Source organism: Cygnus olor, chromosome 4 (genome assembly GCF_009769625.2).
Source record: "Cygnus olor isolate bCygOlo1 chromosome 4, bCygOlo1.pri.v2, whole genome shotgun sequence".
Classification (NCBI taxonomy): Eukaryota; Metazoa; Chordata; class Aves; order Anseriformes; family Anatidae; genus Cygnus; species Cygnus olor.
Genome location: NC_049172.1, coordinates 11,155,500 through 11,173,125, shown reverse-complemented (window position 1 = coordinate 11,173,125; position 17,626 = coordinate 11,155,500). Strand labels below are relative to the sequence as shown.

The window sequence follows — 17,626 nt, the reverse complement described above, 5'->3', positions numbered from 1 at the left end:
AAGGAGATGGAACTGATATATATTTCTAAAAGATTAATTTTCTTCTAGTGTATCTGCTGTGCTGATAATGTTTTTATTGCTTAAAATTTGCCAAATGTCTGTGTATGAAACACATTTCACTAATTTCAAAAAAAGTGCAAAAACATCTAGTTATAAGCAAGAAAAATAGGCTTCAAGAAGGATTTCACAGAACTGTTAAAAGGAACGCTTCAAATTCAAATCTAGAAACATGATCACATATTTTGACAGTAAATTCCAAGAACTTAAAGTTCTCTAGGAAGAATGGGTGTTGGTGCATATTTTAGCTTGACTGCAACACTAGCATTTTGTCTGCTGTAAGATAATACGTAATGTCTTTAGTAGGAGAATATAAAGGAATTAAAAATCCAACTGAACGTGAAGATTGGAAACTTTAAATCCTGTTGTTTGTTGCAAAAATGAGTATTTAGGAAGCCAAAATAATGTTTTGCTTTACTCAGGTCATGAAAAATCAATAGTCTCTTCTGTGAAAGCTTACAGTTTATAAGACTTGTCCCCAGAACTTACAGAAACAACTTTTGGGTGAAATGTTTGTATATCATGTAGATATATACTGTTACCCAGTATGATGTGCATTGCATTATGTATAAGATTATATATGTCACGTGTAAAATGTTTTGAGCCATGTCTTTGCTCAATTGCTAGGATTTTGGAGTTACAGATCAAACATCACTTTGAAAATCTAAAAAAAAATGTTTAGCAATACATATATGCAACAACTTGCAGCTATGCATAAAATAGATATTGGCATCTGAGGTGTTTTGGCTGACTTAAAGCTTGTTCAAGTAGACTTTGAGGCTGAATCATTTCTCTCTCTTTTTCTCAACTCAGATTAGTGTATTGGCTGCGAAGAATTGCAAACGCTTCGTGCCCTGATGGGGGACTCAGGATCCAGACGATCAACTCTAGTATCTCGATTGCCAATATTCAGGAGAAGTATTAGCCGGAGACACGACTCCCTTCCTTCCTCACCTTCCTCTGCTAGTGCCGTGGGTGTCCACACCTCCTCCCCATCCAGCACTAACTCCAGCTCAGGGAGCACAGGCAAGCGCCGGAGTATTTTTCGGACTCCTTCCATTAGCTTCCATAACAAGAAGGGGAGTGAACAGAAGCCTGACTCCACCAGCCAAAATGTTAACATCTCAAATGGTGCCCAGTCCTCTCTCAGCACTTTTCAAAAACTGAGCCTAGAGGAACACGTTAAAAGTAGAGGAAAGCATTCAGTTGGCTTTGGCAGCTCACGTAGCAAGAAGATAACAAGGTCTTTGACAGATGATTTTGAAAAGGGAAAGGAGCCCTCAGCTAATAAGAATGTCTTTATAAATTGTATAAGCTCTGGGAAAAATGAGGGTGATGATTCTGGCTTTGCAGAGGAGCAAAGCCGATACTCTGTCAAACAATCCACACGAAAACTTCTCCCTAAATCTTTCTCATCGCACTACAAGTTTTCCAAACCGGTTCCACAGAGTCAATCCATTTCCTCTGTGCAGCAGCCTGGATGCGTGCTGGAGATTAAATCGTATGTTGAAAGTGAACCGGTGATTGCCAGGTCCTCTTCTCCCTGCTCGGCTGAGACGACGGAGTGCGTGGGAAGCACGTTGCAGTCCCCGCTGCTCTCGGCCGACCTCACGGCTGCCCAGACCCCCTCTGACTTCATAGCCTTGACAGAGGATTCTGTTTCGGAGGTTGATGCTCTGCCCAGCAGTGGGAATGGAGTGCTGCTTGCAGACGATTTTGGCCACAATGTCTCTACCTCTCAGATCTTCTTTAATCCTGCTGCTGCTCCGGTGAGGGAAACGGATTATGTGGAAAGTACGTGCCAGTCTGCTGGTGGTGTATCTCCTGTGAGTCGCACAAGCTTTTGTAGTGTTGAATCTAATACCTTATTCAAAACCTCAGCTGCTAATCAAATAAAAGTATCATTGCAAGCCAATGAACTATGTATTACAGATACCAGGCACATAGGAGAAATTAACTCAGCAAAGACAGATTTAGAAACTTTTGGGTTACAGCACAGAGAAGAACCGGTGATGCACTCTCCAATGGCACAGGGGTTGAGTGGGGACCAAGATGAAAGCACTCTATCTAAGCACACAAGAGAAACAGTTCCTGTAATGGAGTCTAAGATTATTCAATGTTCTGAACCTCAGTCCCTTAAAACACAACAGGGATATGAAACAAACCATCCTAAAGGTATGTATTCTACTTCTTCATTGTGAGGTTTGATGGTTTGGGGGATGCTTTTTGTTCTTCTTGTCCTTACTTCTTTTGTAAGAATTGTTTGGTCATGTAGTGTTTGTGTAGTGTTGCCAGTGCTAGCTAGAAAGATCAAAAGTTAAGAATTTTACTCTCCTTCCAAGATGATGTTTAATTCAGAATTATAAAAGGAATAAAACAAAAGGCTTTGACTTTTTGAGTTGATGTTTTTCAGTTTAATGACAACCATCAGTGCTATTGGTGGCTGTTTCCTTGTGATAGAAAATGAATTAAGAAAGAGTATCGATTCTCACCTCTTGTTGAAAGCCAAAGATGGGATTTTTGAGGCATGCCTATTTTGGACTTGGGCCAAAGAGTTGGATTGTTTGAGGAGGAAGGATTGCCAGAGAATAAACTTCCTTTAGTCTGGTTATGAAAGATAACATACTTTTATCTTCTATTGATCTGGGTTTGTGACTCTCAGATATGTTATAAAGCACCTTGGAGGGAATGTTACTGTGGCAGAGGACAAGAATATATTGCTGTTTCCATCTGAAATAGCACTGTGTAAGTTCTTACTACATAACTTATGAAATGGAGAGAGTTAATTACCAAATAAATTTCACACTGTGTCTTTACCTTATAAAAAGGAGTTTGGAAGTATTAACAAGAATAAGTGGAAAGGATACAGTTTGCATTAGCATCTATAGACATGCAGATCTTCATCTTTCATCAAAGACACCCAACCTTTGAGTGAAGGACAGCTGTCAGATGGCATTTGCTTCACCGGTTTGCTTTCTCAACCAACCTGAAGACCAGTGCTTTGTTGAATAATCCTGAGGCTGTATCTGGTGGGGCCAGATTTGTGACAGTTAATAAAAATGTATTTATATTGTTAGTATTGGAAGAGGAATGAATGCAAATTCATATGAGTTCATACCCATCATTTTGCTTGGTGATGTAGGCATGTAGACTATAAGCAATCAGAAGCAATCTTACTTTTGGAGTTATTTGTCTCTGCGCAGTAGTAGTTGGATATCTTGTACATAAATAGCTATATATAGTCAAATTAATCCACTAAATTATCTTTCACGAGAGAAAAACTGTGCCTCAGGACATTAGTCAACTGGGACAAAAATATTTCCATTTATATATATTATCTGTCCAGAGCACATCGGTTGGGTCTTCTTTGCAACTTTGGCTCATCTGTGAATGAGTTCACACTTTTAAATCTAACTTACTAGAGTGGAGTAGTTGTAGAGCAGACCAGTGAGCAGCTCAGAGTGATGTTTAGAAATACAGAGTGTGTTTGAAACTCATGCACCAGCAGCTATATATTTAATCTGCATGTCTGTAAGGTAGCTGGAGTTGAAACTGCAACAGAGAAATTTTTTGTAAGTAGGCTTGGTATTCGCAGAAACACTAGAGCTAATATTACACTATTTCAAAGTTGATGATTAATTATTATGGTTTTATAGTTCTATTCCAAATGCATTTTTTTTAACTTGTGTAGTGAAGAATGTATTTAAAATTAGAAAATGGGAAAGCATACATAGGGATCATTGAAAAAAACCATAAAATCCTGCCATATGAAATGAAAAGATAATATAGTATAGAAAAAGAGAATATAGTATATAAAATTTATGTGGTGTTCAGAAAGGTATAGCATAAGTAGTTACATTTTTTGCCAACAGACTGCTCAGAACACTTGGTTTTGCTATAACAGTATTTAAAACCAGGTGCAAATGTAAAATATTTTTGTGCATTTTTTTTGGCAATAGATATTTTCTTTTCCATAGTGGGTCTCATAGTACATTTCATTGATAGATTACAAAGTTTGTCATGTCATACATTTCTTAATATACGCTTATATATTTTTAAGTGGTATGAACTTTTTTGTAAAGCCATTGAGGAAATGTTCTCTTGCAAAAGGCAAAAGAATTTTTTTTTTTAATGTTACATCTATTATGCTATTATGCATTTCTCTTTTCCTCATCTCTAAATTTTCCTTAACACTTCAAAATGTAATTTTCTCCTCTTTTCCAATGTGTTATTGTTTAATAGGTGTTGGGGACTGGGATGCAGCCTGCATGCTGTGTTTTGAGAGCACAGATACAGAGCTGATGTGGGAAGGCCAAAGAGAAACTAAAACCTGTATGCATCACGATGCTATGCGCTGGAAACAAAACTGTGAGCAGACCCTAAAAAAAATGGGTTTGGCTTAGGACAGGATAAGGCAGGCTGGGTTTTTGCACCATGGAATCAGTGACAGTTTCTCTGGTGGGTTTTACTGGGAAGAAGTTCGTAAGTGTCCAGGAATGAGGGGAGAAAGGAAGGAAAGTGGCAAAGGTCCCACTGGATTTGTTAAAGAACTGTGGGCTGGGCTGTAGCATGCTGAGCACACGAGTCAGCAGGAGCTGAACAGTGAGCAGGTGGCCCAGGTCATACTTTTACCTAGCTAAACAGGATCTGCTTTCTACAGAACACCTAAGAAATTATTCTTACATTTTTACGTGATTGCTATTCAGTGGTAAACATTAAAGCAAAGTGCTGTTCTCCCTAAGAAAATTTTTGTAGAGAATAATTCTCTGTAATGATTGGTGATTGCTTGTCTATTTGTAGTTGATCTTGCCAATAGCTTCAGTCCGCACCGAGATGGCAGATTTATTGAGAAGCGACTGAGGTCCTCTTCAGAAGGTACTGCTGGAAGCAGTCGGCTGATCATAAAACCAAAGGATGGAAATTCAGAAGAGCTTAACAGCCTACGGAAGCAGAGAGCAAGCTCATCCTCTTCAAAAATGAACAGCATGGTGAGTTTATTCTCATATATGTGTTTGTTTGTTTGTTTTTTTCCATGATAAGCATAACTACACTAAACAGCAACTTCACAAGTAATGGATGGTAATAAAAAAAAAAAGCCATCTCAGGCTTCCAAACTGTGGTCCAGGCTGGGCTGCAGAGATAAAAACTATTTTTTTTTTCCACAATGTGACATTGTGAAAAGATTTGTATATTTTCTGTGAGGAGATTGAAGTCATGCTTTGTTGATTTGCCTGGCAGATTACAAGATTCAGACCAGAAGTTTTGTAGAGAGGAAGTTGTTGGTGAGGAGACTCATTATAGAAAGCTGGTGACAAGGTTCAGTGCTTTCACACTGAGCACAAATTAAGGATGAGAGGAAAGGTTCACTTCTGAGAACCCTTGAGAATGCCTAGGACTGGGAAACCTAAGACAGATCAGATCACTGTGGGAGGAAAGTACTTTTGAAACCTCTTCTGGTGAAATAATAATAGAAGTAACTGATTGACAAGTATGTGCCTTCCTATAGCCGGTGAGAATAAACGTTTTAAGATGAGTGTAATTTATACATATGCATATGCTCTCTAGTGAGAGAAAAAGAAGATACTAGGATTGAACATCGGCAGCAATGGTATCTACTCTTTAGTTCACGGAAATCACTGAAACAAGTTTTACAGCTATTATGAGTTTCAAGTATTTTATTCAACATGCTAACTGTTAAAAAAAAAAGAAGTATTCATTTTGCACTCATATTTGAATAGTGTTTACTACTGAAAGTAAAAAGCTCTAAGTTTCTTAGCCCTGCCCAGTGCTGTTAAACAGATATATAAATAAATGGACTTTTTCCTATTCAGGTTCACTTAATAGCAATTGTGTTATAATGTTTTAGGACCAAACACAGTCCTAAAAGACTCAGATGTGAACACAACTGCCTTTTCTAAGATACATTTTTTGCAGTTTTTCAAAGATGTGAAACTAATTGTTACAAACTGACATCAGATCTCCAAAGCATGTTACAAAACAACACGTTCTTTTGGTGTGGTTTTACAGACTAACACGAAAACTCAACAATTAATACAATTACTTAGGTAATATTTATGTGTCTGTGCTACCTTTTCTGCCTTTAAAGGTAACGTCTTATCTCTCTCTCACCCAAAAAGCCAAGGAAGGCTAAACTTGTCTTCCTGTGTCAGATTCACCCATACTGGTTCCTGGTTGGTAATTTTAAAGTAAATAGGTCCCTAGACAATGAAATGATTTAGCATGAATTCTCCTTAGGAAAACTGTGTCAGGAAAATGTGATTTGAGGTTTTCTCAAAAGCATGTGAAATTTGTCTTTGGTCATGGTAAATCTCACACACGTCTAAATTAGTCATCTAAACCTTTGCTCATGTTCAGCACTGCTCTGGATGGCAGGAGAAAATTACATCAGTACTGAAGGTGTTCATGCTATGTCTGGCCAAGGTACAATGGGTTTTCCAGTTGTACCAGTGCCCTTAAGTAGTAGTCACTGGAACGCTCACATGAAAGAGCAGAAAGCAAATTCATTTTAAGAAGGGAAGATTTTTTACATCTGCCTTTCTCCCTCTTTTCTAGATTGCTACCAGCTTGTCAGATGTGGTAGTAACGTAGAGCAAAATTTATGTCAACAAAACCAAAAAAAACCACCTGTTTTCTTTTTTAATAAATCCACTGAATTATTACACACAGAGGTGCAGGATGGAAATAAAGATGTAGAATGACTAAAAAGTAGAAAAATCATTTGTGCTATTAAAGTGTATAGGTACAACATGTTTATTCAGTAAGTTCGTATCCAAATATCACTGAATAATATCTTATTTTTCAAAACCAGAACACCGTGACATTTGAAGCTCATGTTTGCATGTAGTCATACAGGGCATTATGCAGACATAGTTTCTGCCCTAAAAAACTCGTTAACCCTGGCTCAAGCCTTTAAATACTATTTGGGTTATTAGGCCCAAGCTGTTAGGCAGATCTTTGTGTTTATTTAAATACTCGAAAGAACTGATGTATTAACTTCATTCTATTTAGTCCTGTATTAACAATGCAACTGGGAAGTGACAACACTATAGCAACTGGATAAATGCAAAGTGAACATGGGATGGCTTTTATTTTATTTTTTGTTCATGTTTTGTGTATGAAATTCACATTTTTTGTTGTTTGTTTTAACTTTCATTAGCAAGATTGTCCACAGATTTGCTAGTATTTGTTTGTGCTTATTTGTGTTTCAGTCACAGACCAAGAACTTCAGTGTCAGGATTATTGTGCACCCTCATGAGTGAAAGTAAAGTTCTTCCTGTTTTCCCCCCAATAAATGCAGCTACCATCTTTCTATATTAAGAGAAATGCTAAATGAAAGATTTTATATTTAAAAAATGAGGTTTAAGGGGAAGGAAATAAAAACACAGAAGGCAAAAGAATAGCAGAAATTCCTGAAAGGAAAAGGAATTAAAAATGGAACAAATAATAATACAAAGCTAAAGAGAAAAAAGGCCCCTTGAAAATACTTGTCACAAGCAATTAATGTTTAACACCACAGTAGCAGCCTGTTGCCAGTGAATGATCATAATGAAGAATAAATACTAGGTGAAGAATTGGAGTTGCTAAACCAAGTATTATTAAAAACCTTAACTTAACTTTCTTGTGTGCCTAGAAAATCATTAATCACTCTTCTGTAGCTATTCGTATTCATTTTGTTCACTTTTGGAAGAAAATTACAAAGGTTCATGTGAGATTCCCTCAGTTTCCCTGACGAGGGCAGCGTTGCTATTCAGTTTCCTTCTGTGGCACCAAGCAGTAGTAGCTGTGGATGCTGGTATTCTGGCATCATCCAGAAGTCATGTTATGATGAAGAAGCTTTGTAGCCTGTCAAATACCCTTTCCTCAAAAACTGAAGAAAGTCTTCCAAGACTGTTTGCTTTCTTTCTTGTTGGCATAAAGCATGGGATTCTTCTGCTGACTGTCTAGAGGGAATCAGCAGCCAGGAGATCTGAGGGGATACTAGATTTTTACAGGAGATGAGGAAAAAAACAAAACAACAACAACAACAAAAAAACCACACCACAAACAAACAGAGATTACATTTGAGAAATTGTTCTTCCTCCTAAAGAATTCACTCAGCATGGTATTCTTGTATGATCGGCAGTGTACAATAGGTAAAAGCTTAAATAGGTGGATCTCCCAATGTATGTGTCAAACCTATAAAGTGGGTCACCAGCTCCCCAAAGAGTGGCATTAATTCACTTGCGAGGTTTTGAAAGTAAATAATCTTGATGAGAGCAATGCAAATATCGTGAAAAAAAGTATTTCAAAATAACTCTGCAAATGTGCCAACCTTATAGCAATGTAAATAATGAACTGAAGCAGATGCATGAGATTAACTGCTCAGATTACTAATTATGTGTGTTTTCATCAGAATAAACATTGTTTTGAAGCAGTCATTCTTGCAGTGACTGATTTATGCCACAAGATGTCAATATTTCACTAAAAATTGTTTTAGACGTCAACATTACCTAGTTACACAAAAGGTGAAAACTGAAATTCAGGACACATTTTTTGGAACACTTTGATGCTGATTAGCCCGTGCAGGATAATAAAATATTTGCAAATGCGCATGGCTGATACGGATGCAGTTTAAAGAGGTTCATATTTCTATAGAAAATCTGGTCATTAAAATGTTAAGTCATCAGTTACAACTTTAAATATTTAGACATAAGATGGAGACAAATTAGCTATGGCTATCCTCCCTATTCTCTATTTAAGTTCCCCTTCTTTTCTAGTGTGTAAGATTGGAAAAAATAAAATAGAAAGGCAAGAAAGAAAGAAGGAAGGAAGGATTGAAAGGAGGCAAACAGCATGATAAAAGACCTGAATGGCCTGAAATACGCAGACCTGCAAGACTAATGGAAAGAACATAAATCTGGGAAGTTGAAATGTAAGAAAGAATTAGAACAACCACACTGAAAATTATGATCAAGCCCCCAAATCAGTGTGAGTAAATTCTTTAAGAGCATCAGGGGACAGATCGCCAGGTAAAAATAATAAAGAATTAATGTGCTGGAATACTTATCTAACAGTAGGAATTAAGGTGAGTGTAAGCAACAAAATAAATCATCACTTTTAAGAGTAGTGTTTGATGTGGAAATGTGACTACCCAAGATAATCACCTTTACCAGTAATAAAAGACAAAACTGAACAAATGAAACAAACAAACCAAAGCAATAACAAAATCTGGAAATTGCTGCTTAAAAAAAAAAAAAAAAAAAAAAGAAAAGAAAGAAAGAAAGTGCTGATAAAGATTTAGAAATGCCAACTAAAATTACAGTCAGTCATTAGAACCAAATAGTCCTGAAGGGAGATGTGGATGAAAATAGATGTACATTGTACAAGTTTTAAAAAAAAGAAGGTTTAGAGGACTATTGGAGTTCTTAGACCACAGTGACCAACATGTGAGCTATTCTGTGCTGCAAACATGTGTTCATTCTGTCTAGAATGAATAGAGATGTGGCTGTATGCATGCAGTAGAATGAGACAGTACACTTATATTTGGCTCTGACTGACCTGCCTTTTTGTCTCTGTGGTTCTGCATTACACAGAAAATATCAGGCTGTCTTTGCAACTGCTCCGTTGTACACACCTACCTATCAGCATATGTGCTGCCTTAAATGGACCTAATTTTTCAGCTTTTTCCTCTCTGTGGGTAAATATTGTCAGTGGCCTTTGTGTTCTGCAGGCCCCCATTTTTCTGGGCTTTCCCTTGGGCACAGGTTTTTCTCCAGTTTCTCATGTTTCAATGTTGTCTGAACATTGCAAGTTTTTCATTTCTTAAATTGAGATACGAGTTTTCATCCTTGCAGGTTAAAAAAAAAAAAAAAAAAAAAAAAAAAAAGTATGTTTGCCCTCTGTTCTGCATTCTTCTTTAGCCTCAGGCAAGGCAGCCTTGCCTACTTGTGTCAGTCCAATTAGAGTTGCACAATTTATTTTTCCAGATTGTGGCTTTGCATCTTTTCCATGATTCCAATGTATTAGATAAAAAAAAAATGTGTGTTTCCAGTTAAACAACTTTTATGGCCTAAGGTCACTCCAGCTTTTTTTTTCTTCAGCTTAAACAGTGATGCAAGCCTTCATTGCCCACTTGTCAAAGTATCAAATAGTTGCATTCATGCTTTCTCCTACACTGCCTATCATTGACTAGAGTAACTGCAGTTGTCACGGAACTTTCTTCACTTCCATTCCTTTCACTTTACCTTTTGCCTTGCTTAAAAATGACAACACAATACTGAACTAAGATCATTCATCATTTAACACTGGCACTGTGTTACTAAGGATTTTTTGTTTAACCATCCAGTGCTAACACTTAGGCAGTCCCCCTTTCCTCATGTTTGCACTATGCTTATTACATAGGGATGCTTTGAGTATCCAGTATCTTAGTAAATATATCTACAATATACAAATACGCAAAAAAACTGTTGGAATACAAAAACCTGTGTTGGAACCATTTTATGAGCTATTGCAGGCTTCCATTTGATAATGGAAGGAGTTGAATTCAACACAGCATGGCAAGCTGGTCAAAAGAATTGATTATCTCACTGTATTTAGCATTGATCTGGCCTCACCTTTAATATTGTATGCAATTATGGGCTCCACAATATAAAGAAGATGTTAAGGTACTTGAATGTGCCCTGAGGAGGGCAACAAAGCTGCTAAAAGGGCTGGAAGGCATGTCCTATGAGTAGAGGCTGAGAACACTGGGTTTGTCAAGCTTGGAGAAATGGAGGTTGAGAGGTGACCTCATTGCTCTCTCCAGCTTCCTGAGGAGGGGAAGTGGAGAGGGAGGTGCTCATCCTTTCCCCCTGCTATCTAGTGACCAGACGCATGGCAATGGCTCAAAGCTGTGTCAGCAGAGGTTCAGACTAGACATCAGGAAAAACTTGTTTACCAAGAGGGGACTCAGAACTGGAACAGGCTTCCTAGAGAGGTGGTAGGTGCCTCGTGCCTGCCTATATTTAAGAGGCACTTGGATAATGCTCTTAATGATACACTTTAGTTTTGGGTTAGCCCTGAAGTAGTAAGTCAGTTGTACTTGATGATCTTTGTAGGTCCCTTCCAGCTAAAACTATTCTATTCTATTCTAAGTGCTCATGCTCTGAGAATGTCAGCTAAATGTGCAAAATTAATGATTGACTAATTTAGTGTACAGAGGGCTGTCTGAAACTTTGGAAGGACATGACAAAGGTAAGTGATAGGCACAGGAGTAGCGAGGTACCAGCAAAAGAAATACTAACTACAAGTATTTGACATTCCTGATGTAGCCTTGGAGGGAGCAGAATGGTAAAAACATAGGACACTTTAATGGAAATGTGTTATGGTTCCTGCTTGGAATGTACATTTGTGATAATTATCACTTGTTAGCAGCTGGTGTCTGCATTTTAGTTAGATGTCCTGAATATTCTGTGCGTTCACTTTAATTGGGTTATTTGGGGTACCTTAGCAACTAATAGTCACATTCCTAGTGTACTTTAGAAATAGCCCTTGTTATCGAAGAGCAGTTCTCCAAGCCACTGTATTCAAATCTGTCCTTGTCTTTGATATTGTACATTATGAAGTAGTATTGAAGCCTGAAAACTCATGAATGTGTGATAGCTTTGTTTTTAGTGTTTCCCGAGTAATCTTATTATCAAGCATCAGTTCTACTCCAGTTACTACATCATGAGAAGCAAAAAGATACTGTGCCCCTATGGACTTTGCTGAATGTACATCTGAGGCTGTTAGAAGAGTGGGGGAATAAGGGCTAAAATGCTTTTCTATTTTCCTCTTCTCTGCGCTGAATAGTAATCATGTTTTCTAGTGTCTGGTGAAGCACTGAGCATGGGTAAAACTAACTTGGCTGGTAGTGTAGAGAAGATTGAAATTATTTTTCTATTCTCTCCAAGTTGCTTCTACCTTATTTTCTTCCACTTTTTTTCTCCCTGACTGTGGACCTGACCTTCAGGTTCACACCTTCTGACAGTCCGTGCTGAGACCATTTGGAAGATGAGATTTTTAAGGCATCTCTGGCCAACACATAAGGTGGGAGATGCTGTAAAAATACATGAGTTGAATGGTTTATGAGTTACAGTGGGTGACCAGGAGACTTAAAAGTGGAATTGAAGATGGTTGTTTTTATGACCTGTAAAGGCTTGAGACAGCCCTATGGGGTACACTACCTCTCCATCCACAGACTGGAGACACATTAATGTTTAAACTGTTAACAGCAGAAAAACTTCTCTCTTGACAGCCTGTGCTGGGAAGGCACTGAATGAAAGATTATGGAGAGGATGTGAGTTTTCAGGGTTTCACTTCTAAAAAACAAAACAAAACAACCTCCTTTTCCAGATATACCAAAAGTGTTTTAAAAAATATGAACCAGGTAAGCAAAATGTCCACATTCCTTTAATATTCTCTACACAACCTTCTTTAGAACTAACAAGGTTATGTTTTCTCTGAATAACCACAACCTGTTGTCAACTTGCCATACATATATTATGTCTTGTATCTGTGATGTTCATACAAGTTCTTTTCATAGTTAAAATAGGCATTACATTTTCTTCTGTCATTCAGTTGTGATATTTCTGCTTAATTCAAACTAGTCTTTGCTATTTGAGAGGAATCTCCCTCTTCTCAAGGGAGAATACTTAGGAACATCAATTTTTATTGAACTGTTCAAGAAAGCCCTGTAAGGCAGCTGTTCGCCCTTCATGTGAAGTGGACTCGACAGCATGCGTTTATAACTAGCTTTGTTCTAACATAACAAAATTTCCCCATTTGAAATGCATTTGACTTTTGCTTCCTTGTGGAAGGGAACTGTGGAAGCCACTTAAAGCAAGAAATGTTACGACCATTTTCATACTATAAGTCTGTACAGTACAGTGTAAATGGGAATAAACCACTGATTGTAGGTAAGCAGTAATTTAGACCTTATGTTCTTTATTTTGCACAGAGAAAATGCCTTTCATATGTTGTTAGCATAAAAAGAAACTGGAAAGGGCAAATTAGGATTTAAGAATTGTGTCTAGGATTTTTAGGTCAAGTCAACTAGAAGCTTTTGCAGCTAAATACCCTGTGGGAAATTAATGTCTGTAGTGTAATACTCATTTCTTAACATATTAAGCACTTGCAAAAAATCAGATTGCAGTTGTTCTACACTTTGAATTCATTCTTGAGATCAAGTAGCTAACAGAAATTAATTGAGATGTTACTTAATACTCACAATAGAATGTACTATGCACTTTTTAAGGACACAATCATTATAGTCCAAGAAAGGTAAACTATTGTTTTAACATTAGTAGAAAATTTTCATTTGAATACAGTTATGTTAGTACCAATAAAAGGTAGAACAAGTTATTAGCAATTGTAAGTCCCAGAGTAATCATAGTAGTCGATGAATGTGTTGCTACATAGTGAATATAGAACAGAATTAGTTCAGCTGTAAATGTGGTATTTTCTTCTAAAGCTCTAAGATGGGAGTACTTGTAAGTGTTGCCTGAATTAATTCATAGGGTACTGGACTTTTAAAACTACAGACAGGTGTCCTCTGTAATGTGTTATGTTTGTTTTTCTGTTTTCATGTTTTTGTAGAATACTGAGCTGTTTATCGAGACTCAAAAATGGAAGTGTAAAGCAGTGCATGGATTTTTCTCACACTTCTCTTTTAGTCTCACTACATCCCACTAACATTTTTGCCTGTTAATGTGAAGAGGCAGCTTTTCCTGAGACTGCTTATCTTTTTGAATCGGTATTATTTCTTAGGATTTCTTTCTCTGCACAGAGATCTGTTCATCTGTTAAACTATGCAACAATGATTGATGCTGTTTAAACAACTATATATTTGTTAGGCCAAAGAAGGCTTGTTCTTTTTCAATTTTATTCAGAATCCTACATTTTACCTTCCTATTCATCATCACATTTTCTGTTATCACATATGCTGAGTGCAGGCAAATACTGTAGCGATATTGTTATGTAGTGTGGTTGAAAAAAAAACCATTCTATCGTCTTCAGTCTGTGCATGCAGGCTACTGAAATCTGTATGTCACCACCTATGCGTCCAAAGAGACAACTCAGTTTGGTGAAGACCTTTACCTTCTGTTCGGTGCCTCTCATACTCTGAAAATGTGGGTGAGGTCAGGGTTTTACCGTGCATTAAACAGTTCTCTGGCAAATCTAATTGATGGTCCCTACCAACTATTGCAATACTTAAATTGGTAGTAGGAGTGGGACAGAGTCGGCAAGTTTTGAAGGTGACTCTGGAGTTTGCATGGTCCTATACCTGTGCTCAAATCAAGGTCAGCTAGGATTTAGGGTGACAAAGGGTGGGTGGGAAAGTCCCCTTTCCCCCTTCCTCTTTCTCAGTGTAGTTGCGACACAAGTCAGGAGAACTTGGGAGTTGTTATTGATGGAGACAGGCTATATGACTTTGTAATGTTTTGTGGCTGATTTGATCTCTGTTTCAATGACTACACTTGGATTTTAAATGAAGGACAGGTCATTATGCAATGAGTAAAATAATTACATGGAAAAATCTTTCTATCTGTTATTTGTGTTGGAAAATAATCCTTCATTAAAAAAGAAGGTAAATGATTTTAATTACTTCTATGTACTGGAAGACTACCATCACATCTTTATCTTGAGACAAGCTTAGCACTAGCAGGTTAGCTTATCCAAATAAGTTTAACCAAATACAGTAGGAGAACTGAAATTAGCATGAAATTTCTCTAAAGGTGACAGTTAATAGACATATTATTCGCTAGAGCTGAAGTTTATGACTAATGAATATAAATTAAAGTATTTAATAATAATAATAATAATAATAAAAACCAAAACACCCTAATTTCCACTCACTTAGATTTATGAAAATAAATCAGAATACATAACTCAGAATAAATATGGTATTGTTTTCCCCCAGATAATTCAGGGTAGGGTGCTTCCATGCTTTTGATCTCTTTGACTGATAAAGAGAATGTAATGGTGGAAGAAATGGAAATGTTATTGGGTCACTTGTTTGGTCATTATTTTTGCAGTCCTTGTCTTGCCAGTGTGCTGCTGGAGACAATCCTAGACGATCCCTGGGTTAAGAACATGGCACTGGCTGGAAAATTAGATGCAGACCCCAAAGCTTGCCATCTAGAATGTTTTCTGATTTAGAGTCAAGTGAACCCATTAAAGACTCAGGATCACATTTTGTACGGTATATTACTGATAGATATATGGAAATTAAGTTTGGGAATCCAGGTTAATGCACCTTATAAAGGGTGAGCAGGCAAAAATATAATTAAATCCTTCAAAAAAGGAATGAAGCATTAGAAATTTATTTACTTATTTTATTATTTTTTTTTGCTTGGGAGATTGTTTTCTGTATTCATACCATTCACTCAGTAAAGCTCATAAAATTCATTGAAATAATATAGGCCTGGTGAATAGTTTAATATCTTTCCTTCTGAACTTTCATAGCTCACTAGATGGATGTTTTCATAAAACAACAACAACAAAACACCTAAACCAAACACACACACACACAAACATACACCACATACTTTTCTGAAATTTTTGCACTTTAAATTCAGGACAAAAGTCTGTATTTTCGTAATTGATTTTTTGATAAAAGAAAGAGATATATTTTGACCTTTTTGTGCTTTGGGAAGCTTTCCTGATCTTGAAGAATTTTAGTGTTAGATAATTGTCTGGGATTTCCAGTTACATAAACAGACTGTAAAGCTGTTATGATTCAGAGCTGATGGGCAGTCAGAGAAGCATGCCACTTGAGAGTTAGTAATAATAGAGCAATGTTAGTTAGTAATACAATGGAGCAGTTCGCTGTATGACGTTTATTTAAAATCCAGTTTTTGATACCAAAGAAAACCTGGGGAGGGGAGTTAAAATGTTTAGAAACAAGTCTGCTTTAGGATCTTGAACATCTGCAAAGGGAAGGAGAGTTTTAATCAATCCAAGACTACTGAAAGATTGTTCACCAAAGTCTGTTTCTGTTGTTTGCTCAGACTGAGATGACTTGGACAAAAAGGAGGGCTTCCATTTTTCTTACTCAATTTTGTTTTTTATTTGTATGCATGTTTTAAGTTACTCCCATGTACCCACCCTGATATATCTGATCCTGTAAAATAGACAGCAGTGTAGCAGAATTCATACTGTCTGCTAAAAATGACTCCTACAAGATTTCTTCACTGCGTAACTTTTTAGAATATATTACAGGAAATTAGGCTAGTTTTGACTGTTCCATAAATCAGAAGTTTGCATTTGCGTGAAAAGTCTCCTGTCATCTCTTTTGGCACGTTGCAGTTGATAAAAGTAAAACCCACCAGTTTTGACTTCATTACTCTAACCTAAAATGATCAAACTTAAAGCATTTGGAATATATTTTGAAGAAATTATCTCAAAATAAGCATTGTGAAATAAGTGTTATGCAAAGTAAAATAAGTAAATAGTGGGATGGAACACTTAGTTAAATGAAATTGTCTTTATAAATCTCGAGACTTGGCAGACTTGTATCTTGGCAGACTTTTGTCTTGACAAATCTGCAGACTGAAGTGGATGAAGTGGAAGTGTGGGAAAGTGAGAGAATTGATCCAGAAAGGAATGGGGAGGATAAAGAAAAGTTAGGACTTACTGGAGGATGGGCTATGTTCCCACTGGAAAATGGGCAGGATTATCAAGTGCTGATAATAAGATCAAAAGTGCTGAAGGTAAGAAAACTGGGACTAGGTAAGTGGTGGAGTTAATGGGGTGGCATTCATTGCAGGTAATGTAGAAAAGGAAATGGTTAAGCATCAGAAAGGAAGGAAGTTTGTAGGAAATTTAGGGTGCTCTGAAAGTAAGAGGATGGGAAGTCGGTCAATGGAAGCAGCTGGAGAGAGTGGAGAAGCTTTTATTTATTTATTTATTGCAATTTAGGCAGGAATTGAGAAGCAAGAAACTAAGAAGGTCAAGAGCTGACAGAAATGGTTGCCAAGAAAAATATGTAACCTTGTAATTGCCTAAAATACTGAAATCCAGGGGTTAATTTTATTTTCTGCAAGTATTCTCTCTAAAGAACATTGTTCATAGGAAATTAAGACAGCCTGTTAAATATGCTTTTTTGGCAATGAACTGTCCGACATTTCTGAAAGAGAAAACAAATGCAATTTTCCTGCTGTAAATGTGGCAGTGTGCATGGTGGTAGAAGTCTTTTCATATTTTCGTTAGTCACATTTTAAGAGATTTTCCTCCAGACTAGAATAAGAAGGTTTTTTTTGTTTTTGTTTGTTTTCTTTAATGACACATGGCATGGAAAACATTTTGATCTTGTTATCAAAGCTATATCTTTTCTTTGAAACGCTTTCCTCTTTTACAGGCTCATATAAGGTAAAGAAAAGAAAAAAGAGAATATTTTTGCATCTTGATAAATAGAAATTTATGCCTATAATTTTCATTCATGTTAACTGATCAAAGTTAAAGCACAAGGTATCCACAGCACTGACATCTTTCTTCATTTTGTTAATTTAAATCTTCATAAGATAAATTCTTCCTTTCTATTATGACAGTT

At 36.8% G+C, this 17,626-nt stretch overlaps 1 protein-coding gene across 4 annotated transcripts in view; it reads left to right on the top strand.

Moving 5' to 3' along the window:
- CCSER1 (coiled-coil serine rich protein 1) overlaps nucleotides 1-17,626 on the top strand; it is a 672,229-nt gene that overhangs the window by 69,126 nt on the left and 585,477 nt on the right. For all 4 annotated transcript variants that reach the window (XM_040555665.1, XM_040555666.1, XM_040555667.1 and 1 more), the window contains exons 2-3: nucleotides 871-2,232; nucleotides 4,858-5,045. In XM_040555665.1, the coding sequence (XP_040411599.1) occupies nucleotides 915-2,232; nucleotides 4,858-5,045 (1,506 nt within the window). In that variant the 5' untranslated portion in view covers nucleotides 871-914. The remainder of the gene's footprint in view (nucleotides 1-870; nucleotides 2,233-4,857; nucleotides 5,046-17,626) is intronic.